This window comes from Mobula birostris, chromosome 31 (genome assembly GCF_030028105.1).
Source record: "Mobula birostris isolate sMobBir1 chromosome 31, sMobBir1.hap1, whole genome shotgun sequence".
In the NCBI taxonomy this organism is placed as follows: domain Eukaryota; kingdom Metazoa; phylum Chordata; class Chondrichthyes; order Myliobatiformes; family Myliobatidae; genus Mobula; species Mobula birostris.
The window spans coordinates 18,597,887-18,625,080 of NC_092400.1; the positions used below are offsets into that span (position 1 = coordinate 18,597,887).

The following is a 27,194-nucleotide window of genomic DNA, read 5'->3' on the forward strand; positions in this document are numbered from 1 at the left end:
ATGTACATTAATAATCCAGCTAAGGGTTTACAAATGCTGTGGCAGAGGCTGGACAAATGCTATAGCTCTCCAGAGGCAATTAAAGAATCTTTCTCCAGTAGACCTGATAATTTTCCAAAGTTCTCACACAAAGAACCATAGAATCTACAAGAACTTGCAGGTCTGCTATTGGAACTGCAAGCCTCAAGGTCACCTAATAGGACTAAGTTTCTTGGCTATAGCAAGAGGGATAAACCTCTAATGATCAATAAGCCAATTGTTTGGAATCAAATGACCGTACCTCGTGAGTCAGGGCTCTGTGTGTCTGCATTCGCACCGACCCCCACCCCTGGCACTCTTCTGTCACCTGTCCTACACCCCTCCCGCAGCACTCCAACATCCTTTGTTCCCGCCAGATTTACAAACTCTTATGTGCCTAAGACTTTTGAATGTACTGTAGTTGCGACCATGTAGCCACTCATGGGCTATTCTGTTTCAAAGAAGTGCCACAACAGCAAAGCCTTTGGAGCCAGGGGGACAATAAGAAGGATGGAGGGCATGGTCAGAGGATAATAGTGGCTCCAGAGCAATCCAGCCCACGGATTCCACTGGCCATCGGGTTGGAGGAATAGGATTTATGCAACCTTGAAGCATGTATCACACTCCGTATTTACACTGCTACAGGAAGTGTATGGGACCATTTCCTTGAGATGTACTACGTCTGATCCCAGGCTCCATTTTACATAATCTTTTTGTTCGTTCAAATTTTCCTTGTGGGCTAGTTACTCTGTACTTTGTATTTTAGCAATTTGTTGTTTTTTATTGCGTTTTTAAAAATATTTCTGAGGAAGGTTTCTTAAACTAGTATTTAGTAGATTTTTCATCCTGTTTTGAGAGAGAGGCCTTTAAAAATAAATTACAAGTTTAGCAAGCTGTGAGAAAAATCATCACTATTTTTGTTTCGCAATTTGACAAGCTAGTATCCTGCATCCTACAATAAATTCACAACACAGGATTCATACTGAGGCAAGATTCTCTATTACCAAAGTAAATTCTTTCTATTTGACAAGTGATAATTCTCACATATTGAAGACAAAATTGATATCATATGTGAATCTACTGCAGCTCTGTCTCAATTTAAATGCAAGTCATGTTTCTGAAATTGCATGTACAGAACCTTATGACTTTCAAACTCTTCATCATGGAGGCCAGATCGTTGTCATTTTAATTGTCTCTTTATATTTAAGATGTGAGAAAATGTGTGAAATCCGTCTGTGCAATCAATAAGCCAAAAGCATTTATGTATTAGAATATATTTCTGTACAGTTTTCATGACTATTCCCTAATTTACCTGAGTACTATATTAGATTGCTCCCACAACTATAAACTTCACATTGAGAGCATTCGTAATAAAGCCTCTACACAATTAACTGCTATCCAACATGATATGGCATACGGATATCAAACCTCTCAGAATAACCATGTTTCCCCAGCATACTTTTGCCTGGTTCAGAATCTATTCCATTATAGAACAGTGCCAACGGTCCAACGAGATTCAGCAAGTTCCATACAGGCCTCTGAACAGTAGCCAGGATGTACAATATGAATTTCAACAGGAAATAGAAAAGCCAAGTAATAAGGGCAATGTTACAATAGTCATGGGGGAATCTCAATATGTAGGTAGATTGGAACAAATGAAGTTATTGCTGGATCCCAAGAGGGGGAGCTTGTAGAATGCCTATGAGGTGGCTTTGTAGAGCAGCTTGTGGTTGAGCCCACTAGGGGAAAGGCAATTCTGGAATGGATGTTGTGTAATGAACCAAATTTGATGAGGGAGCTTGTGCTAAAGGAACCCTTAGGAGATGGTGATCATATTATGATAGAATTCGCCCTGCAGTTTGAGGAGAGAAGATAACGTCAAATGTATCAATATTACGGTGGGGTCAAGGAAATTAGAGACACGAGAGAAGAGCTGGCCAAGGTTGATTGGTAGGAGACCATAGCAAGGATGATGGCAGAACAGCAATGGCTGGAGTTTCTGGGGGCAACTTGGAAGGTGCAGGATAGATACACCTCAGAGATGAGGAAGTATCCTCAAGGAAGGATGAGGCAACTATGGCTGACAAGGAAAGTAAGGGAACATAAAAGGAAAAGGAGGGAGCATATAATATAGCAAAAGTTAGTTGGAAGTTAGGGGATTAGGAAGCTTTTTAAAAAACCAACAGAAGGCAACTAAAAAAGCCATGAGAAGAGAAAAGATGAAATGAAGATAAGCTAGCCAATAATATGAGGATATCAAAAAATGGTTTCATATACTGTATATAAAGAGTAAAAGAGAGGTGAGGGTGGATATTAGACCGCTGGAAAATGATGCTGGAGAGGTAGTAATGGGGGGACACAGAAATGGCAGCCAAACTTAAATATTTTATGAACGAGAAAATCTGCAGATGCTGGAGATCAATAAATAATTTTGCATCAGTCTTCTCAATGGAAGACACTGGCAGTACGCCAGAAATGTGAATGTCGGGGGCAGAAGTGAGTGTAATTGCTATTACTAAGGAGAAGGTGCTTGGGAAGCTAAAAGGTCTGAAGGTAGTTAAGTCACATGGACGAGATGGACTACATCCCATGGATCCAAAGGAGTTAGCTGAAGAGATTGTGGAGGTATTGGTATTAATCTTTCAAGAATCACTAGATGCTGGAATGGTTCAGGAAGAATGGAAAATTACAAATATCACTTCACTCTTTAAGAAGGGAGGAAGGCTAAGAAAGGGAATTATAGCTCAAGTTAGCCTGACTTTGATGGTTGCCAAGATGTTGGAGTTTATTATTAAGGAAGTGGTTTCGGGGTACTGCAAGGCACATAATAAAGTAGGCTAAAGCCAGCATTATTTCCTTGAGAGGAAATCTTGCTTGACAAATCTGTTGGAATTCTTTAAGGAAATAATAGGCAGGATAGACAAAGGTGAGTCAGTTGATGTTGTTTACTTGGATTTTCAGAAGGCCTTTGACAAGGTGCCACAAATGAGGTCAATTAACAAGGTAAGTGCCCATGGTATTACAGGAACAATACTAGAATGGATAGAAGATTGGCTGACTGGCAGGAAACAGAATGGGAATAACGGGGGCCTATTCTGGCTGGCTGCTGGTGATGTGGTGTTCTGCAGGGGAACATTTAGGGACTGCTTTTCATGTTATATGTCAATGATTTGGATGATGGAATTGATGGGTTTGTGATTGGTAAAGGGGCAGGTGTGTTGAGGAAGCAGGGAGGCTGCAGAAGGATTTGGACAGATTAGGGGAATGGGCAAGTAAGTGGCAGATGGGAAAAAAGGTATAGAGAAGTGTATGGTCATGCACTTTGCTAGAAGGAATAAAGGCATAGACTATTTTGTAAACGTGGATAAAATTCAAAAATCAAAGATGCAAAGGGGCTTGAGTCCTAGTGCAGGATTCCCTAAAGTTGAACTTACAGGTTGAGGCAGTGGTAAGGAAGCAGATGTTGTGTTAGCATTCATTTTGAGAGGACTGGAATACAAAAGCAAGGATGTAATGCTGAGGCTTTATAAGGCATTGGTCAGACTGCAGTTTGATTGCTGTGAGCAGTTTTGGGCACTCTATCTCAGAAAAGATGTGCTAGCATTGGAGAGGTTCCAGAGGAAGTTCGTGAGAATGATGGGAATAAAAGGGTTAACATGAGTGTTTGGCTCTGGGCTTCTGGAGTTTAGAAAAATGGGAGAGGAGGGATCTCAGTAAAACCTATTGAATATTGAAAGGTTAGGTAAAGTGGATGTGGAGAGGACGTTTCCCATAGTGGGAGAGTCTAGGACCAGAGGGCGCAACCTCAGAATAGATTTAGAACTGAAATGAGAAAGAACTTTTTTTTTTTTTAGCCAGAAGTAGTGAACCTGTGGAATTCATTACCACAACTGTAGAGGTCAAGTCAATGAGTGTATTTAAAGCAGAGTTTGATAGGTTCCAGGTTAGTCAGGGCGTCAAAGGTTATGGTGAGAAGGCAGGAGAATGGGGTTGGCCTATTTCTGCTTCTATGTCTTGTGGTCTATCTCTCGGGCATCATTTTGAGTAATGTTTGATCACAAATGCAAGGACTGATGGAAGTCACTTCACTATCAACTGATAACTGAAATCTCAAGCATACAGAGAGCTAAGAGTATCAAAGGTTGTGGTTAATAACTTTGGAAGCCTGAACAAAACCCAAGGGTGGTAAATGAGTGGACTGACCCAGTGGGAAAGTTCTGATCTGATGCTGCAGCATTTTGCACTAAATGTTTCTTCAGAGCATCACATAGCCCTATGTAAATGCACTGTCCACCAAGCAGTACAGTGTTTGATTTTTGGATGAGATTAAAAACGCTGATGAGATAGATAATCTTAGATTTAAAATTGATATCTAATGCCAAATAAAACAAAAAGCCATCTCCAGGTAAATGCCCAGTCAGAGTAACCTCTTTGTCATTTAAGGGTTAAATTTCACATCTGTCTTTTTTTTAAAAAGCTCTTTGGGTACTTCTCCCTAGAATCGTCACCTTTGGCTCAGCTGTTGTGCATGGTTTAGAACAATGCAAGTTGATTGTACATAAATAATTTGACAGAATGTTTCTCCCATGTTGAAACTCAGCACAACAAATCTTATCGGAAGATTCAGGTGGTTCTGGAAATGGAACCAGTTTTAACGCCTTGTGTGAATTCAGACTTGTAAGTCCACCTTTCCAGCCAGCAAACCTCTTTGTACTTCGGGCAGCGATCAACTGAGATTCCTTAGTATTTTTCTGAATAAATTTGTTTGCAATTTTTTTAAATTATTTAGAATATATTAGTTTACATAATTTTAATTATTTCATTTCAGTTTTTTTTTCATTGCTTCTAGATGTCAGAAGTATTTCAAACAGCCTGCAAAGCTGGTGTCAGGCCTTAGCCTAATGTAGGAGATTTTCTCAGCAGCTTTCTGACTTGCTCTGTAAACCTATTTGACCAACTTACGTTTCATGAGATGGTAAACTTTGCTATTTCAGTGTAGACACGCTTGGCCAGCAAATTACCTGTTTGAATTTGAATCTGGTGAATACAAAGCAATGAAGAAACTGAGCAACAAGTTCAGCCTATTTGCCTTATTCAGCAAAATTAGGACCATTTTCTTAAACCACATCAGTGAATGTGGTTCATGTTCCTGTATTCATGTTCGAGGTTTTCCTTACACATTGCAAGTGTCGTCCACAATTCCCCTATAATTTCTCTGCCTTTGTACGTGCTGCTCAGGCATACATAAACCCACAAGAAACTTTTCCTCTTCCCATTTTGATGCTTTGCCTCTGCTTGATGACATACAAAGCTTGGGAGTTCTCCATATGCAGAATGAAGATTGTAAATTTCTACCTCTCCTCAGGTTTTTATCTAAGATCAGTTCCCAAACTGGTGTAAGTTGAGCAGGACCATGTTCCCACCTCAGAAGATATAATTGTGTTCCTTTTCACTTCATTCAATGATGGTAATTTAATTTGGTTTCTTGCTTAAAAATTTCTATCTTTTTAATAATGGATTAAAAGCCACCTCAATCTTTCAGTAGAACATTGTTCTTTGCCCATGCCTATACCCTTGCCATGAAATTATCCTTTCTGAGGGCTTTCTGCTCTTTTGTGAACTATCATCTCCTTCTCTGTTGATTATGCTTTCAACTGACTTATTAATTTCCCATTATTACCTGGTTTCTGCTTTTCATTGAGGCTATAAGAAGCACCCACCTTCTTCCTCGGGTTGTATTCATTGGTTTGTCTCAGTATTCCGCACTGAGGTATCTTCCTTTTCCTGAGCTGACATTTTGACATGTGAGTCAGTCTTTTGGTGAAAATTTTGTGTCTCTGTCTCTGCTTCTTAGTTTCAGATTTGCGACCAGTGCGGTTGACTTTTTATTTTCTTACTATTATTTTCATGTTTCTACACTGCTTCCTACCCACACCCCTCCCCCAATGCCCAGCAAATCATGGGTGTCTGCATATTCAAGTGTACGTGTCTGTCTCTGCATCACCTTACAGATCTGGATTTCTATTGAGCATATTGAGGTCACTAAGACTGCTCTATTTGTGGGGTTGTACTGCCCTCTCCACCTTGTTTGCCAAATTCCGGTCTAAGATCACTTATCTGACGCATTCTTTGTTTTACAGTTTTGAACTGTGTGTATTTTTGTATCTGATTTCAGATTTGATTTTTTTCCCCTTTGTATTTTATTCACTATTCGTTCACAGGTAAAATTTAATACTGCCTTTACCATTTTATTTTAACTTTTTTTTTCAGTCTCTGCTCTTTATCATTGCCAAGCAGTGTCAGGCTTTTTGCCAGTGCTCTAAAATGACTGGTCCTCATGCTTTACCATTTCCCACGTCCTTCCTAACTATCTCCCTGCGAAAGCTTTTACTCTCCTCCCACATCTTCTGTCTGAGGTCAGTAAATTACCACATGACGAGCAGTGGGACATGGTACATTATACTTCACCATTTTGTGTCCTGGTGATTCAGTACACATATCTGCTTCTACTACAGGGAGAAAACTGTATCTTTTTAATGGTTTAGTACATTGGAATCATTTTAAAACATAGGTTATGAACTGTGAGATGAATTATTCAAACATGCAGCTTCTCAAAAATATTCTCATTATATTAATGTTAGACAAAATAAATATGCATGTTTTACATGAAAATTGAAATTTATATCAAACGTGCTTTTTTTAAGATGTAATTTGCAGGAATCAGTTACTAATAATGATGAATAAGTAAAGCTTCCAAAATAATTCTAAAAATATTTCTGCTCCTGTTATCATTAATGAGCTGGTAACTCCCTGGACATTTGAGTTTTATGATTCCTAAACTCATGGTTTATTTTTGCATAATTTGGATCCTTAACAATGAAAGCTTATTTTGCACATCTCACGTTAGATTAGCATGTGACCTAGAAACATTTTAAAGATATGATGCTGATCCTCTCCCACTGTTTCTTTGCTTCACTCTCATCAGTGGTTACTATAGTAACCCTGTACTCACTTTGCCTTTGCAGAGAGGAGCTGAAGCTGGCAGCAGCCCAGAAGTCCCAGCAGCTGGCAGCACTACATGAGGAAAACAGCAAACTGGCAAGTGAGCTGGGTAAGAGCAAGGACGAAGTCACCAGCCATCAAAAGGTAAGGAACTTTTATTTCTCTTCCTCACAGCAATTTTTGGAATTTCAAAATTTGTAGTTTTGATACATGTTAAACTCTGATTTATCATTTTTTTTGCATTCTTATTTACCTCAGCAAACCTTTTAAATGTAATAAAGGGAAGCAGTTTTACTAAATACAGAGTGTCAGTTTATACATTTAAATAGTTAATCTAGTCAAAAACTTTATTTTTTGGTAACCTAAGCGCTTTGGAATTAGGATATCCATAACCACAGCCCATACAGGTTGTTGCCCCTAGCAACGTGTATGCATGTGCATCGATTTACATAATTCAGTTTCTACTTTACTGTGTTTACTAATTTCTTGATATTGTAATATCTCCACTGAGAAATATGTTTGTTTTTTTTCCTCTAGTTTTGACCTAGATTAGCTCCTTAAGCAATATCTTGACTTAAATTCTCATCTTCGTTTTTATCTCTCTCCAAGGCCATCATCCTTCTCATTTCTATAATCCCCTATGGCCCTACTACCCTCTAAGATACTTGGCTGCTATTGGCCTCTTGACCAACTATGAACTTAAGACCTTAAGACATGGGAGCAGAATTAGGCCATTCATCCCATCAAATTTGTTGGGCTTAATTGCTACATCTTCAGCAGCCAAGCCCCGAGCTGTGGATTTCTGTTTTGATTTGTTCTGCCCCTTCAATTATTTCAAAGTTTAGAACTCCTTTTTCTAAAAAAAAAAAAAAACCTGTTTGACCAAGCTGAACTAACTACTGAGGCTGGGTTCTCAGATTTGGAAAAATAAAGCTTATGTGAAGTGCATTGAGACAATTTGCTATATTACAAGTTCTATATAAATGCATGTTGTTATTTTCAATTTAGGTTATTAGTACACATTGTTTACATTGACCTACAGAAATATGATTGGTTATGTGTAGGCACATGGTAACTTGCAGCTATCATTGAAGTCCATTTTTTAAAATTTCTACGTTAAAAAATTTTTAACTTTTAAAATAGAAATAAAAGTGCTAATTTTGTTTTATTTCATTGATTTAGGAAACTTTGTAAACTAATGGAATAGAGTCATGTATTTTTGAAGCCAACTTTTAAAATTAGCCATAAATTTATGAGAAACCTCAATATAATAAATAGGAAGCATACATTTCCCTAAATAGCAGGAATAAAAACTGGGGCATAAGGTAAAAAGGAATTGGGAGAGAGAGAAGACGAAGAGCATTCCACTCAGAGGGTGGTGGGGTCTATAACTCACTGCCTGAAATGGTAATGGAGACAGAAATACTCATCATATTTAAACAATATTTGGATGTATACCTGAAGAGCTGAGACCTATAGAGCTACTAACCTCATACTGAAAGAGCTCCTTTTTTTTTTGACTAACACAGATATGGTGAATTGAATGCCCTACTTTTTGGAAGCTGTGAATTTTCTGTGATTCCATGATTTAAGATTCAAGTACATTCACTACCAAAGAATGTATAAACTATAAAATCTTCAGATTTGCTTATCAGCATTTCTCTTGGGCAAAATTTAAGTTGTAGCAAAACATCAGATGAGTCAGGTTAGCACATTGTGTACCATTAGCATAACCCAACTAAGTTACGAATCAAAGTAAAACTCTTATGGGTTTTACCTTGTTAAAGTTAACCATGACGATAGTTATAAAAGTATACCCTGAGTTCCAAATATTTTCTATATCCCAATTGGTGTCACAAGAATGAACATTAAAATATTCAACCATCTTTCATTATTTGGACTTGTTTGCACTAAAATTGATAACAGAAAACCAAAGATAAGTGATTTAAAAATCATGTTTCATTATCTAACCTCAGAATTGCTATGGTTAACTGTCATAATCCAGCATAGAATAGCAGGCAGTGAGTTATTGAAAAATTCAAGCAGTGCAGTTCTCTCCAAGGTTTTGTTTCAATGTTTTTGAGTACCATTAAATTGTACATCACCCTATCATTGCCTGTTTTATTGAAGTCTCTAAGTAGACTTGAACTGTCAAAAGCTTTATTCTTTTGTGGCATGATTACATGAAAAAAATAGAGTACTTTAGAATCTTAAGATGAAAGGTTTATATTTTTGATTCATTGCAATATCTTGTACTTACTCACTGGTTTGATTCAGGTACAGATTTCTCCTGAATGTCACAGCCAATTCTAAAAATTAACAAATTCCCTTTTTTATCACGTGATAGAATTAATATTTTAAGATAGCATTGTATCCTAACTTACTAAAACAATTCTAGTTAAATTGTTCACTTGCAGTGTAACTTGTTATGCTCCTAAGAAAAGGTCCCTTATTTTGTTATCCTGTGTGACCTGTGTATTTATTAGCTGTCCATGCCCCTATCAAAATATATTGTACTTTACCCTGTTAAATTCCAATTACAATTTGACCAACAATTTACCCTAATCATTTGCTAGAGCCTCACCCTGATAATCTCCCCAAATCCTCTGAGCGTCCCTAACCCACCATTATGTAATTTCACTCTAGTCTCGTGCTGTTGTTCCATTACCCAAGATATTGCTTGGGAACCCCTTTATAGTTTCAATTATAGTTACAGAAACCTAGAAAATAGAATCAGAAGTAGTTTACCAACCAGCTTGGGCCTATCAGTTTGAGCATGGAGACCATCCACTTCATTGCCTTGTTTCCATCTTCAGGCTGTGAGCCACCTTATTCTGTTATCAAGTTGTTTTGTTGGCCAACGTTTTCCCTTCAACAAAACGGATCAGTTGATTATCCACGTTATCGTTACTTCATAGATTCTATTCTTTAAATGTTGATTACTACCCTCCAAATATATGAAATGTTTTGAGAAAAGTTGATTTCATAAAATATTACATAATCGTCTTGATTAGTATATTAAATGTAATTGTTTTTGCAATATTATTCAGTTTGTCAGTAACTTGTATCCATTGCCTTATGATATTTGCCATGTGAGCACAGTTTTAATTTCTTGTAGACTTGGCTGAATTCTAGGAAAACTGCATTTGTTGTAGAAATGGTGTACCACTGGGAATCAACCTGACACATTTAGCATATATGCCACTTTATTTGCATCTTTGCGGTTTCATAGGAAGCTAAAGTGCAAGTTATATTTGAACTCGGATTTTTAAAAAAATTATATTTTGGCTTGATATTAGTGCTACTTTCTTTGCTTAACATAAATGTGCCTACTTTGTTCTTTTGCATTTCTCTTACAAGCCTAAATAGCTATATGCAGGAATGAAAACAATATTGTATATGTGTTCCTACTCTTCTGTCTTGTACTTTGCTATTGAAGTACTGCATTTAAGAATTAAGTGATTACTAAGATTATAAACATTATTAAATTACTGGTTTTGGATTTATAATTTTATGTACTCTCCAGAGTTTAGATAATTCAAAACTCTGTGTAGGCTGCTCCCCTTAAAGCTTTGGCAATAAAGTTTCCAGCAATGTTTTTTTTTCCCAATTTCAGCTCGAAGAGGAGCGGTCTGCACTTAATAATCAACTGCTAGAAATGAAAAAGAGGTAAGCTCTCCAAATTCTGTAATACAAAGTATTTCTTTTCTGGTGAAATCGCAGGCTAATCAGATAGGCTGCTGACTAGGGCGGAAGCATTTTAACTGTCAAATCAGCGTGAATGGCTGTCAGCGGAGTAAATTACATTTACAACTCCCCACTAGGTGCATAGTACTTTTTACTTAATAATTTCACATAATTTTATAAATTGGTTAATAAAAAACATTCAATTTTAACTAGAATGAGCTACTTCAGCATTTTTATTTTGAATAAAGGCAGTTAATGGGGCTTTTGGAGTCACTATATGAAGTATGATTTCAAATTGCAGAAATATTAATCAAAAGTTGGTTTTCATTTGCAAGCCTCTGCCTTCATGGGAGGTCTGTTATTACTATTATTAGAATCAGGATGGGCTTGTTGAATTAATGCTTTGGGAGCAGAAAGGATATTACTATTTCCTTGGCGACTGGGCTATTAGGTTTAGCATGATTAAACTATTCACATAGTGTTACTGAAATTAGAGCATCATCACTGCACAGCTTGTATTTTTATGGAAAACAAATTTTCAGTTTTTTCCTGGAGACAGTGTCTGTTAAAGAACCCTATTTTAAATCTAATGTGTGACCTCTTTACCCTTCACGATCTTTCAGTAATTAAGATCATTGTTTAGTTGTTCTTTGCTAAGAAACTGTGAAATAGTTTTTAAAATCTTTATCATGTAAATTGTAGTTGAACTTCCTGATTTTAATATAATTTCCATTTTTCAAATAGCTCATTGTAAAAGTAAATATATGAATTAATTTAGCAAAATAAAATTAAGTTAAACATTCTAATAATTTTAAGCTGAATCACCACTACCAAATGCACATAAACTTTTATAAGATGTTGCCAAGTTGAGGAGACCCAAGCAATTTGATTGTTAACAATTAACTATTAAATGTGGGAAGGATTAGAGAACGTTAGCATCTTTCCAGTAAATTAATTGAAATTACTAGTAAATTTCAAATTTATTGTTAAGTTATTACTTACTGAATAAAATAAGCAGACATATTTGACTGCACACAGCTGTCTTTTGTACTGTATTTGATTATAGAATTGACTTGTTTAAAACAAATCCAAAAACAATTCCTTATGCCATGACCCAGATCTTGCATGAACTGAAATTCAAATTAAAACCTTACTGTAAAAAGAATGCAGGTGCTCCTCAATAATGCAGGTAGTATGAGCTTACATGGCATGTGAATAGTGGATATGTTGAATAATTTCCTTCAATTTTTTAAGGACATAATCTTATAGTAGCTACTTAATTTGGACCTGGACTACATGCAAGTTGCTAATCATAGAAAAGTAGAACAGTCTTATGAGGCTGTTATTGTTTTATCCAGGGTGCATTTTTTGAAGAAGATGGGGGATAAGTGGAGTTCAGTGACAATCTTAGCAAAGCAAGGTCAAATACTAAAGTGTGAATTCTGTTTCCAAAGATTTTTGAGACTGGGTTCAGTCCTATTTTAAAATTGCAGCTGGGTAAATATTGATGACTACTGAAAGCCCTTACAGACTTCTTTTTTCTCTTTGTTGTTGCATTGAAAAGGTCAGCAACAACATTCTTCAGAACAATTTTTTGTCCTAAAATTATACTTTGCATTGAGTCATGCAGTATTGTTTCAGAGCCCAATTAGAAGTAACCCAGAGCAGTAAGACTGTATATGTTCATGGTACTGTCATGAAAAATACAAATTCTACGCCTTTTTATGTTTGCTGAGGAAATGATACACAACCACTCAACTCACATTGTTAAAAGAGAACTTATAAATGTTTAGAAGCACAACGCTTATAGCCTCTGACAGTCAAGAATAAACTTGTAAATGAAAATGTGCCTTTTAAATGAAATTATTTGAATGTTAATCTTTGAAAGCTAAATATTATTTTATTGAACATTGACCTTTGTTTTTGTGCTAACGCAAGCTTGTCAAACAAGTCGCTGTGGCTTGCAAAGTTTCATTGTCTCTTTGCATTACTTACAAAGCCTCATCTCACTCCTCTCTCTCTCCTCCTAATTTTGCTGTCCTTGCTAAATCTGTCTGTCTTTGATGGTAAGACTGAAAAAAGTCTATCCACGTTACAATAAGTAGCCAAAATCAATCAACCCATAATTTTTGTACATACTATGGCTGCAACCTTCCTTTACCATGTCTTGCTTCTGTGTGAATTATTTCAAGCAATTTTTTAACGAAATAAACCATTTAATGCGGAATTATGTAACTTCCTGGATTGTAATTTGCATTTTTTTCTTCCATGTTTCTAACTTGTGCTTCTTGTTATCTTGCATTTTAAAGCTTGCCCAATAACACTTTAAGGTATTTGCTTCATGACTAGACTTTTTTCTTACTTTAACAGTAAGAGGAGAATCTGGGTGATGCAAGGAACCTTTTGAAACAATTTACACAAACAAAAACACTCTGAAATTAGTTTTTAGCTAAGTTTCAAAAGCTAGCCTAAATGTAGCCATTGTTTGGGATTCCTGTGTAGTTGCCATCTTAAGCCATCTAATCAGATCTACATAGCCACAATCATAGAAACCCGTTTAAATTGGTCTAGTATAAAAACTATGCATCATAGCAACATACTTTAACAATAATTTACTATTAGAAGCTTTTAGTGTTTTTTTACATATTGACCTTTGTTAATATAACTTCAGTACATGCTAGTGAAAATTTTCAAAAAGATAGAAATATTCTATTTAATGTAAATATCAAATACCAAAATTATGTAGCTTATCAGATTTCCCTCTTGTAGACAATATAAAGCCAACCTAAGACAGACTCCATCTACCTTTTTAATCATTTGACAGCGAGTCTGGTGAAGCTCTGCTGTAACCAGCAGAGTAAACGAAGCTGCACAGTTTTTTCATGTAAAGTTCATTTTTGAAACATGCCCTGTTATTTTCATATTTTGTCATTGGTATAAAAACCCATCTTGTTTTTGCTCACCCTACGTCAACTGGCCTGTGAGACTCCAAACCCACCAATATGGCTGAGTGTTAACAGTCCTCTGAAATAGTCTATCAAACCACTCTGTTCAGAAGAGAATTATGAATGCCAGTGAACCTGTCTGTAAATATATTTTAAAAAAATACATTCAGCCTTGACTGGGGAGCAGAATCACTGATGAATGCTCAAGGAGTCCTTGAGCAAGCGTGTTTAGACCATCTGTTTAGTTTTGAGGGTGCACAACATAAAATATCAGTGTAATAATAACTTAAGAGACAAATAGTATCATTTGTAAGCTATTTAACCCTTGATTTGCTTGGCAAGTCAGCAAAAAAACTTTGCTTCTGTTGACATTTCTTAGCCCCACATCGAGATTCTGACTTTGCACTATTGACCAGAGCAATTTCTGTTTGGTGTCATCAATCCCAGATAGATCTGATGGAATTGCACCCCATTACCATTAGGAAGTTTAGAATTCCACATATAAGCCTGTGTGCAGATAAAGATCCTGACCTTTCAGGGAAACGTCTTAGTGATTTTCCAGTTGTGCACCAACTTCAGGCTCTTCATAGAGTCCAGTGGCAGTGGACCAACTCGCCCTGTGTCAGATTAGAAATGGTTCAAGTACACAAACTCCATTCATTTCAATAAAGAGGAATGGCTATGGGAGAGAGGGCAAGTTTCAGATAATTTATTATTTTTAATTGAGTTAAATAATTCTTGGGGGTTTTCTAATGCTCTGAAGTGTTAATGTTTATTTTTCTTGCTAATTTTTAACATTGTTAGCCTTGCAACTAATTCTTGAGTTTGACTGTCTGAGCTAGCTCGCAAAATGAAATTTTAGCGCTGTAACAGGAAAGGACGGTTCCTACTGAATATACAGTACTGCTTTCATTGGGTGGTTCTCTTTACAGATAGCCATGAGGTGAGATGCTCAGGTAATGAATCAGCTGCTTTAGGGTTAGTAAATGTTTTTGGGCAGGAATGGTCAAAAGAAAGTAAAGTTAAATCTGTCTTATTCACATTTTCATCTGTAGTTATTCAAGGTGGTATTCTCATACAAATATACTGTTTTTCGTTGATCCATTTTATCAACCATGATTGTAAACCAATGGATGTTAGTTTCTATATAATCTTTTGATCTTTAACACTTTTAAAATATGTTAAATGCCCATGCCAGGATTCCTGTTTTAAAAAAGAATCATTGCTAAAGTTGTACCTGTATGTTCAGTTTTATTTGTTGCTCTGCTTCATTGCTTTCTTAATGATTAAATAATCTCATTAACCAAAGTTATTTATATAAAACACGGTAGCGTAGCAGTTAGTGCAATGCTATTGCAGCTCGGGTTGTCGGAGTTCAGTTCCAACGTCCTCTGTAAGAAAGTTTGTATGTTCTTCACATGTGCGCATGGGTTTCCTCCGGGTGCTCTGATTTCCTCCCACGATCCAAACACTTACTGGTCAGTAGGTTAATTGGTCATTGTAAATTGTCCGGGATTGGGGTCAGGTTAAATCAGTGGGTTGCTGGGCAGTATGTCTCATTGGGCCGGAAAGGCCTGTTCTATACTCTATCTATAAATAATAAAATCTATTAAAATATATTCAGAACATTTCTCCAAACATACAAATCTGTAGCAAACTAGCAGGTATAAAATGCACTACTTGTTTACTTGTGCAGCAATACTAATTCTATTGATAACAATTGACTATCTATAAAATGGCAGCTATAGTTCAGAAAGGATTGACATCTTTGTGAATTAAAACAACAGAACCAAATTATTGATTTACACTAAGTCGTTCCCTGCTTCAACTCATCTGCTTTTGACACCTTTGTTGCACATGAATGCAACCATTCCAAAGCATTTTCGTATCTTCCCCTTACTGAACTTCAGGTCATCAAGAACTCTGGTAGCAATTTCCTAATCCGTGTCAAATTCCTGTTTACCCAGCATTACCATAATTGGATGACCACTGTTAGTTCATTTAAGCAATTCCATTATCAACCTTGTTTTCAAATTCCTCGTAACTTTAACAATTCAGTATTCGCCCCAACTCGTTTAGTTGTGTAACTCTCCAAAATGTCTGGCCTCTCTGAACTAAATTACTTCATTGTCATTAGCCAAATCCCTCCCAGAACTTTTCCATATCTCCATTCCTCTTTCATTTAAGATACTCCAAAAATATATATATATATACTTTAACTACGCTTTTGGTCTTCTACACTAAGTTCTTCTCAGATGGTTTGTCATCAGACTTGGATTTAATACCGTCCCTGATATTTGGACAGATTTGGAAACTTAAAGAACAAACTGTTTTGTTCTTTATTTATAAAAATAAAGGGGGGTTGTAATCCATCAATCTTCCCTTTCTGTATTGTCAATGTTAGATCAGGAAATACTTTGGATCTAAAAAGATACATGGGCAACTTGACCGATTGACTAGACTTATTCCAAGCCTGCGAGGTTTGAGCTTTGAAGAAAGATTGAAAGGATTAAATCTTTTTAGCCTAAGTAGACGTAGAATGAGAGGAGACATGATAGAGGTGTTCAAAACCATCACAGTTATAAGTAAAGTGGATGCCAGCTGCTACTTCAAAATTAATCCATCATCAAGGACACGGGGCCATAGGTGGAGTCTGGTTAAAGGGAGATTTCAGACTAACATCAGGAAGCATTTCTTTACACAGTGAATTGTGGACACATGGAACAAACTGCCGAGTTGTGTAGTTGAGAATAGTACCTTTAGATACTTTCAAATCTAAACTCGATGGTTATTTCAGCACACTATGTGAATAGGAATTTGGCAAGCTTTGTTGGGCCGAATGGCCTGTTCCCGTCAAACGTTTTCTAAAGTTCTTATGATTGAAGATGGGCATGCTGAGGTATTTATTACAAATTAGGGCATTTTAATTTTCACTGAAGCTCTCTCAAAATGCTGTATGAGCTCAACAGGCCAAGCAGCATCTATAGAAAAAAGTAACTGTCGATGTTTCGTGCTGAGACCCTTCATTCTCGGCCCGAAACAGCGACTGTTTACTCTTTTCCATTGAAGCTGCCTGGTCTGCTGAATTCCACTGCTGAATTTTGTGTGTATTGCTATGGATGTCCAGCATCTGCAGATTTTATTGTGCTTGTTAATCTACATTGAGTTTTGTTGCAAGTGTCCTGTTAATCATATTTAAACTCAGCTATGATTATTTTTTCATTAACTTCATCCAGTTGTTTTTGGAATAATATTCTGAAGAAAATCTTTGCTTTTATTTGCATAAATATTCTGACTTTGAGCTGACTTGCCCAGCATGCAGATAATTACATTTTAATTTGGTACCTTATAAGAAGAATGAGTTCAATTTTTGCCATCTTAAAATTAAAACTAACTTTCAGATTTTTAGGAATGCTCTGATATTTTGGCAGTCAGGACTTCAATCTTTCAGCCTTTTTTTCTTTTCCAAGGATTCTATTCTTTAGCAAAGATAAAAATAAACCATCAGCATGTGTGGATTCATTTAATTATAAATGTACTTTGGAATTTTAATACAATTATAGAAAACAAGTATGAGATCAGACAGCAGTCCCAGTACCCCAACAGCAAGTGCTAAACTGGCATAGCTTCAAATGGAATTAAGCTTCCCCACTACATCGTACTGTGAAATTGGTAATTCTTCAAGTTTGCAGAAGGAATTTGCAATCGTATTACCTATTGATATATAAACGTAATACTATAATTTTGTTAAATGCATCCTCCTTTCCTCCCTTGAGTTTATTTCATCCATTCACCAATTCCCTGAAATAAATTGGACAGGCAGACTACAACAGTGAGGTTTTGCTAAAATTATTGGAAGTCAATAATCCCAGCCCCAGGAGTCCCGGAGAGCAGTATGTTAGATCCTACTAACTTCAGCTGCTGCATCCATGTTGTGCCTGCTGAACAAATGTTGAAAGTGGGATTGCATGCTGGTGATTGAAAAATGTTCAGTCCTGTTTGGCATTAGACATTTGTGAGCAGCTAGACATGGTCGATGTTCAGGAATGGACTGATCACAAAAGTACCAGGCAACATCCATCTCCAGCAAGCAAGAGTCTGACCACCTATACTTGATATCCATCACCTAGTCCCCATCTTCCACACTGAGTAAAGACTCTGTTAGAATAGGTATGTGAACTCTTGGCTTTGAGCTAGAAGATGTGTATTCTGCATCAACTCACCAGCCTTTCCACTGTCTACGTGGCAGAAATTAGGAGAAAAGTCAAGTCAAGTCAAATTTATTTATAAAGCACATTTAAAAACAACCCATGTTGACCAAAGTGCTGTACAATCCATAACAGGTAGCTATAATCACAAATACAAGAAACACTGATCTAAACAACAAGGCACACAGCTTATAGGCACAAAATAAACAACACATGAGCCTAAGCACAAGCCAAAAATCAGCCACATCAGGAAGATTCAACACTAGTGAATGAAGGTAAGTTTTGAGCCTGGACTTAAGAGTCAGTGGAGGGGGCAGATCTGATAGGGAGGGGAATGCTGGGGAACAGGGAGAGGAATAATGACATGCACTCCAATTGCCTGGCAGAATGCAGCCCCAACAACACTTGAGAAACTAATTAATGCTTGATTGGCACTCCTTTCCTTTATTGCCTTTATCATCTGCAAAATGCCCTGCCTTTATTTGATGACACTACTCTGACAGCACCTCGTAAACAAGAAGGCAGCAAGCTCGAGGAAACACTGACACTCTCAGGCTCTCAACCTGTCCAAAAAACAGCATTTAGGCTTTTAAATACTTCACTGTGCCTCCTCCATTACTGGATCCAAATCCTGGAATTCCCTGCTCAGTAGCACAGAAGGAATACATTCTCAAGAAGAACTATTGGAGCTCCAAACAGTAGTTCAACACCATGTTCTGGAGGTATATAGGGATAAAAGAGGCCTTTCTAATAATATCCACTTCCAAAGAAAATCAATAAATGACAAAATAATATAAAGCATTACCGCAAGTTGAAGACTGAGATTATGTTAATTCACATCCCATATTTATTTTCATGGGAGAAAACAGTTACTGCTTCCAGAGAACAAACCTGGGAATGAATGAAAAAATTCAAACCATGACTCGAACCCAGTTCAATCTGATCACTGCTTAATGTAGTGAATGGCTCCTCTTGCCACTGAACTTGAACGGTATCAAGCTAATTCCTTGAATGTTGGCTGCACTAGACATTGTGATGTGTAATACAAAATTTGAAACTCAGTGCCTCGTGCTGTACCTGGAACTAACGAGTGGTCAAAGTGGAAAAATATATTCTTCCCCAATATTGATAGTCCTTGCCCTCGAGGATATAAAATGCCAAACATGTCAGCATTTTGTCTGGTTGCATTACCATGTATAATTTTGAAATGCAGTAGTTGAGGAAGGTGGCTCATTTCATTCTCAAGGGCTTCAGAGATGCTCAATAAGTTTTTTTTCCTCTCATTTAATTCACATCCTACATATTATTTTCTAAATTACACTAGTAAAGCATTATTCAATTGATGTAAAAAGAAGCAAATGCTGTAGCCTATCACTACATTGGGACAGTGATTTCACCCACTCTGCATTTCAGACATTGCCAACGATTTTTTCAGTTCCCCCATGAGAAAACTACTTTCTTTTGTTTAACCCCAAGTGCTATAAACATATTTTTATTTTCAAAAGTCGCACTCTTGTAATTCTGCCAGAGTCAGGAGAGAGAGATTGCCATAGGAGCTGGTGTTCTAAAACAGCTTGCCAAATCGCAGGTGATTAACCAGCTTTGCACTGGGGGATAAAAAGAAATGGCAATATAGGCCACTTACAACAAGCATTGTGTTCTTTTTGCTGTAAAACCCAGGTTCTCCACTTAATTTTCTCATTCCTGATAGCATGAAAATCAATTTAGCAGTTTATATTGCCATCTCCGCTCAAAGAATTGGTTTCATTTCGTTTAGCATGTTATGTGTCTCAATGATCCTTCACTTTACCTGCTGAATCTGAATGTTTCCCCTACCAAGCTAAAATTGTGTAAATGTAATTATTCATAGTCCTTGTTGTTTGCAATCCACTGTCGGTGTCATTTGCAAAGAGGGAGCACGCAGATATGAGCTGGATTCACAACGGATACTCATTTGCATGCCCCAATAATTGCAATTGCAGCACTATGCATGCAATCATTGTTGCTTGGCATCATGTCTGTGCCTTTCATGGATGACAGATTATGACATTAAATAAGTGTGCAGTCTGGTGTTAAATTAGCATCTTAACTGTAAGATACACAAACTTTGTTGAATTGAGCAGTGTTGTGCTTCACGAATATTGTGTATATAATCATTGGTATGCAAAACCATGCATGTTCATTTACCTATAAATGGAGTTTGGTGTCAGTGTGGCCAGAACCACTGTGGAATAGTTTTTGTGTCTTGCTGCAGTTCATAAAATGTCACATTATTGACACAACAATCTGAAGATGTAAGTATAAGATTTCCTATTTCTAAAACAAAAAGCACCAAAATATAGTAGTAAATAAAATCTGCATTTTAAATATTAATAGTAATTTGTTCTGCTCAATTTTGGATACTTCCATGATGGTGAATACAAGTGAAAATGAAATCTGAATTTAGTGTTTTTAAATTGTGGTACGATTAGTATTCTGAGATTTTCATTTTTCTGCAGAGAATCCTTATTAAAGAAAGAGTTTGAAGAAGACAAAAACTCTTTACAGAAATCCATTGCAACTACCAGTGCCTTAATCACAGATAAAGACAAAGAGCTGGAGAAACTCAAGAATGAGGTAACCATATCTTTATGCAAATTGGTGGCAAAAGTTGGGAATATGCTAATTGAAAAGCTCTTCCAACACTTAGTTTCATTACAAATAAAAGTAACATTTGTTAACAGAATATTTTTTATAGGTCACCATCAGTATTCACAACCAGAAATCTTAGTAAAAGTCTTCATGGAAACGGGTTGCAATTCAATTGTCTAAATCTTGGTCTGTAATGTTGCTATCTTGGTGTGACAGAGTAGGTCTGCCACATGTGAAAAAGAGGGCTTGCACATGTGTTGTGATAAAGGAAGAGACTATACCTCTCAAAGCCCCCATAGTTGATGGAAATACATTTTATACAATCCAATGTGGTAGTACTATATCTTTTCCTATTACCCATGCAGGCACTGAGGTGTCCATGCCCCCTATTGCCCTTGAACAGTGGTGATGAGTTAGCTTTGTGAATTGCTGTAATCCCCTGCCTCAGATTGTTGCTGCGTACAGAGTTTGTAAGCAACAGCAATATTTTCTAATTTTGATGTGTGATTTGGGCATGGCGGTGGTGCTACCTTGCACCTGCTGACTTTGACCTTCATGTAAATGTTTAAGATTCTGTCAGGAAAGCCTGGGCAGACAACTGTAGTGTATCTTGTAGATGTAGCAAGGTTGCAGTGATGGAGGGAGTGAGCGATTAGGCAGACTTTGGGGTGGCTATCAAACAGGCTGTTTAGTCCAGAACAATGTCTACCTTTTCTTAGTGTCATTGTGAGTATTCCACTACGCTCCTGATTTTTGTCTTATAAATGGTGAGAAAGTTGGTGACAGGAGTCATAAAGTAAGTCATGGCGAGGAACAGTCCTCTCCCCACCAGGTCAGCAGGTCCTCTGTCCATCAACTCTGCAGTGATCATCAACCATCCATTTACATTAGTGCATTTATTTTATTCTTCTCTCATTTTCACTAACTGTCCCACAAATTCTATTAGTCCCCTACACTCCTGGGTCAATTTACAACGACCAATTAACCTGAAAACCTGTACATCTTTGGGATGTGGGAAAAATCCGGAGCAACTGGAGGAAATCACATAGTTAAATGGAGAACATGAGAAGTCTATGCAGATAGCACCCGGTGTTAGGATTGAACCTGGGTCTCTGGAGCCACAAGGCAGTGTCTCTAGCTGCAACATTGTGCCACCCCAAAGAAATAACAACTGACAACTGACCACCCCAAGGCAGTCAGTTGTCCGTGATACTTAGTGGCTTTCCTTGTGCATCCAAAAATGCCCAAGAAACTGAGAAGACCACAATGTTCTCCATCTTTCATTTTGGTCGATATTCAGCTTTTGCTGCAAAGCAGACATCTTTGATATAACTGCCTTGGGAAATTCAGCCTAATTTCAATTTGACATTAAAGTGCAGTTTTTGAGTTCATGATGTTTGATTCCTCCATTGTTACAATGAATCTCAGGGCTGATATCCTACCACAGGCTACCAAATATCCCACAATATCATCAACAAACAATGTCAATTAAGTGAAAGTTCAAATTAATGCTACTGATTATCCAAATATGTTAATAATTTTAACAGTTTGAACTTCTACTTCATTGTTACTAATACAAAGATACTGAATTGTAAGGTTAATGGGTATAATTTAACATGGCCAAGTAAACAAACTGAAATGGATCATAAGAAGCTCATAAGATTAACTGAAATGGATCATAAGAAGCTCATAAGATAATAAGAAACTAATCATAATGAATCAGTGAAGAATTCCTGAGATTTAAAAATTTGCCACAGCATTATCAGACCATTGGTTTTTAAATTTGTTGTAGTTCGATACAGGAAGTTCAATGTATAGTGTGGTGTGTGAGATGCAAACATTTTTTTTAAGGCTTGAAACTAATTACAGATATTCTTAGCGTCCTGCTAAAATGTTGACTGGTAACATGTAATATTGCTTGATTTGCAGATTGCAGTGCTACGGAGTGAGAATGCCATGGCAAAAAATTTACAGTCGGTAGTTCAGTCATTGGAATCTGATAAATCAAAACTTGAACAAAAGGTACAGAGTTTGGAGAAGAAAATCAATGATAACCAAAGGCAGCTTGACAACATCACATCCTCTCCAGGTAATTAGACCTAATATCCAAATCTGTTATATTACTCAGTGCTAGTTTGCAAAATTATTGTCAGATACACTACACCTTTCCAACTACTTTGTAAAATTAGGATTGGATTTGCTGTGAATCTGGTAATTCTGAGATGAGTCTCCTGTAATATTCTTGCAAGCTTTTGTTAGCACTGCTAAATGAATCTTTAAAATCTGCAGTGACTGGTATGTGGCATTCTTCCCTGGTTTTCTCGCCCTGATGTTAAAAATAACTGTATCATACATAATAGGTGGTGACCAATCTATTCTTAGTTTGGTAATTATGCCTGAAATTACTACAGTATTCTTTTAGTAAGAGTGGAGAGTTGTTTGTGGAAATTTTATCTACCAGTGGGGAACCATTCATTTTGCTTAGTTTGCTAACCATGAAGCCAAGGGATTAAGAAATTTGTCAGCATTTGTGCACATTCAAGAAATGTTATAGCGGAGGGTTCCAATGTAGAGTGTGCCATGGTCAGGGAGCTGCTCCTTGAAAGAGCAGAATATACTTTCTTCTGTTGACTCCACCAAGTGCAGGTTTCGAAATACTTGGAGATGTTTGAGTATAAAACACTAGTTTGTCCCATATCTGTGGTGTATTGTGTAGTTGTACTTGCTACTTTACAGAACAGATGTGTGCCACTAACAGTTAAGAGGAGGTTTGCAAGCACGGTAATAGGACTGTAGAATTGGAGGTACATTTGACATGCCATAATCTAGAAAGCTATAAGCTGAAAGTTTAGTATTTTATTTGGCAATAAACCATAGTAACAGACCCTCCAGCTTAACAAGCCCACACTGCCCAATTACACCCATTTGACCAATTAACCTGCTATCTTGTACATCTTTGGAATGTGGGATGAAACTGGAGCACTCAGAGGAAACTCGTGTGGTCACGGAGAGAGCATACAAACTTCTTACAGACAGCGGCAGAATTGAACCTGGGTTGCTGGCACTGTAATAGTGTTACTACACTGCTGTGCTGCCCCTTGAATTGGGTCGTGGGATTTAACTGTATGCCAGTTATTGCCCAGGATTTATCTGAGTCTGTCTAAGAGAGAAGCTGTTCCATAATGGTCATTATGGTATTCTGGTATCTGTCCCCCACTTTTCCTTCGCTACATTGACGACTGCATTGGTGCTGCTTCCTGCACGCATGCAGAGCTTGTTGACTTTATTAACTTTGCCTCCAACTTTCACCCTGCCCTCAAGTTTACCTGCTCCATTTCCGACACCTCCCTCCCCTCTCTAGATCTTCCTGTCTCTGTCTCTGGAGACAGCTTATCCACTGATGTCTACTGTAAGCCTACTGACTCTCATAGCTATCTGGACTATTCCTCTTCTCACCCTGTCTCTTGCAAAAACGCCATCCCCTTCTCGCAATTCCTCTGTCTCCGCTGCATCTGCTCTCAGGATGAGGCTTTTCATTCTAGGATGAGGGAGATGTCTTCTTTTTTTAAAGAAAGGGGCTTCCCTTCCTCCACTATCAACTCTGCTCTTAAACGCATCTCCCCCATTTCACGTACATCTGCTCTCACTCCATCCTCTCGCCACCCCACTAGGAATAGGGTTCCCCTGGTCCTCACCTACCACCCCACCAGCCTCCGGGTCCAACATATTATTCTCCGTAACTTCCGCCACCTCCAACGGGATCCCACCACTAAGCACATTTTTCCCTCCCCCCGTCTCTCTGCATTACGCAGGGATCGCTCCCTACGTGACTCCCTTGTCCATTCATCCCCCCCCATCCCTCCCCACTGATCTCCCTCCTGGCACTTATCCGTGTAAGCGGAACAAGTGCTACACATGCCCTTACACTTCCTCCCTTACCACCATTCAGGGCCCCAAACAGTCCTTCCAGGTGAGGCAACACTTCACCTGTGAGTTGTCTGGGGTGATATACTGCGTCCGGTGCTCCCGATGTGGCCTTTTATATATTGGCGAGACCCGACGCAGACTGGGAGACCGCTTTGCTGAACACCTACGCTCTGTCCGCCAGAGAAAGCAGGATCTCCCAGTGGCCACACATTTTAATTCCACATCCCATTCCCATTCTGACATGTCCATCCACGGCCTCCTCTACTGTAAAGATGAAACCACACTCAGGTTGGAGGAACAACACCTTATATTCCGTCTGGGTAGCCTCCAACCTGATGGCATGAACATCGACTTCTCCAACTTCCGCTAATGCCCCACCTCCCCCTCGTACCCCATCTGTTACTTATTTTTATACACACATTCTTTCTCTCACTCTCCTTTTTCTCCCTCTGTCCCTCTGAATATACCTCTTGCCCATCCTCTGGGTCCCCCCCCCCTTGTCTTTCTTCCCAGACCTCCTGTCCCATGATCCTCTCGTATCCCCTTTTGCCTATCACCTGTCCAGCTCTTGGCTCCATCCCTCCCCCTCCTGTCTTCTCCTATCATTTTGGATCTCCCCCTCCCCCTCCAACTTTCAAATCCCTTACTCACTCTTCCTTCAGTTAGTCCTGACGAAGGGTCTCGGCCTGAAACGTCGACTGCACCTCTTCCTAGAGATGCTGCCTGGCCTGCTGCGTTCACCAGCAACTTTGATGTGTGTTCCATAATGGTCATAAATTATTCAGCAAAGCTGATAGTTATTTGGAGACGTTAATTCCATTTCGCAGGAAATAAAGGGGGGAAAAAAGCAGTGTTGACTTGCACTTAGAAGTGCAAAGTAAAATTTATCAGAGTACAGCTTGTCGCCACGTACAGCTCTGAGATTCTTTTTCCTGCGGGCATACTTAGCTGAGCTAAGAACAACTGTGCAAATGCAAATATAAATAAATAACAAGTATAAAATAACATGAAATGAAAGAGCATGAAATAACGCCCTTGAAGCGAGTCCATCAGTTGTGAGAACACCAGAAATAGAATGAGTGTAGTCACCCCATTTTGTTCAAGACCCTGGAGGTTGAGGAGTAGTAACTGTTCTTGAACTTGGCGCAAGTCCTGAGGCACTTGTACCTTCTACCTGATGGCAGCAGTGAGAAAAGAGCATGGCCTGGGTGGTGAGGATCTTTGATGGATGCTGCTGCTTTCCTGTGGCAATGTTTCATGTGGATGTGCCCGATGTTTGGGAGGTCTTTACCAATAATGTACTGGGCCGAGTCCATTACCTTTTGTAGGATTTCCTGCTCAAAGGCATTGATGTTCCCATACCAGGCCATGATGTGGTCATTCAGCACACTTTCCACCACACATCTGTAGAAATGTTTTTAATGACATGCTGAATCTCCACAAACCCCTGAGGAAATGGAGGCACTGTCGTGTTCTCTTCGCAGTTATATTTATCTGATGGGTCCAGGACAGGTCCTCTGAGACAATGACACCCAAGAATTTAAAGTTACGACCCTCTCCAACTCTGATCCTCTGATGATTACTGGCCCTTGGACCTCTGGTTTCCCTCTTCCTGAGGTCTACAATCAGTTCTCTGGTCTTATGGACATTGAGTGAGAGGTTGTTGTTATTACACCACTTAGCCAAGTTTTCAATCTCCCTCCTGTATGCTGATTCATACAGCCCTTTGATTCAGCCCATAAAAGTGGGGTCATCAGCAAATTTGTATGTGGTGGTGGAGCTGTGCTTGGCCACACAGTCACAGGTGTAAAGCGAGTAGAGCAGGGGGGCTAAGCACACATCCCTATGTGCTCCTGTGCTGATGGAGATTGTGGAGGAGATATTTTTGCCAATCCAAACTGACAGGGGACTGGGTTACTTACAGTGAGTAGTAGTGCCTGTTTTGACCTTGCAATGTCCTTAAAGTGGTTCTTGGCTTTTAAAAAAGAGCCAAGAAGTACTGAGACGTGAGAGACTGCAGATTCTTGAAATCTGGGTCAGCACACACAGAAAGCTGGAGGAATTCAGCATGTCACCCCGCAGCTAAAGAGGGAAATGAACAACCCATGATTCAGACCATTTTGAGTGTGCTTTGAGCCTTGAAGTTCTTGTGAGGGGTAATTGACCTGCAGCATTAGATGTCTTTCACTGTCCACAGATGTTGCCTTATCTGCTGAGTATTCTCAGTTGTTTCTGCTTTTAAATCACTTTTCCAGTATCTGCAGTTTCTTACACTTTTTGGAAAAGCTTTGAACTGCAGGTTATAAATTTGTTTCCATTTTGTTGACTTGTACACTCCTACCGTTCAAAACTTGCCCTGGGATCTTTGCATCTATCTGAGAAAGTGTGGGGGCTGAAAGTAGAATCTCATCTGCACCAGTTAGCATAGATCATGTTTTATCAATCGACTGGAATTTAAAGTGTGAATTGTTGGCTTGTGTGGAAGAATGGAGCTACAGAGCACGGGCTGTAATGTTACTGAATAGATATTACGTGACTACAAAGCAGAGGCACTTTAACGTATGTGCTAACTAGCAAAGGCAACACATGGTAAATGGCCTTTCTAATAAGGTTAGCTTAGTTTGTCACGTGTACATTGAAATGCGTCATTTGCATCCTATCAAATCGGCAAGGACTGCTCGCAAGTATTGCCACGCTTCCAGCACCAGCATAGTATGCACACAACTTAATGACCCTAACTGGTACTTCATCAGATGTGCGAGGATACCGGAGCACC

General features: G+C 38.3%; 1 protein-coding gene across 4 annotated transcripts in view; it reads left to right on the plus strand.

The window, feature by feature from the left end:
• Positions 1-27,194, plus strand: part of clip1a (CAP-GLY domain containing linker protein 1a) — a 148,453-nt gene that overhangs the window by 112,515 nt on the left and 8,744 nt on the right. For all 4 annotated transcript variants that reach the window (XM_072247818.1, XM_072247820.1, XM_072247819.1 and 1 more), the window contains 4 exons: positions 7,044-7,164; positions 10,637-10,689; positions 20,359-20,476; positions 22,421-22,580. In XM_072247818.1, coding sequence (XP_072103919.1) covers positions 7,044-7,164; positions 10,637-10,689; positions 20,359-20,476; positions 22,421-22,580 — 452 coding nt within the window. The remainder of the gene's footprint in view (positions 1-7,043; positions 7,165-10,636; positions 10,690-20,358; positions 20,477-22,420; positions 22,581-27,194) is intronic.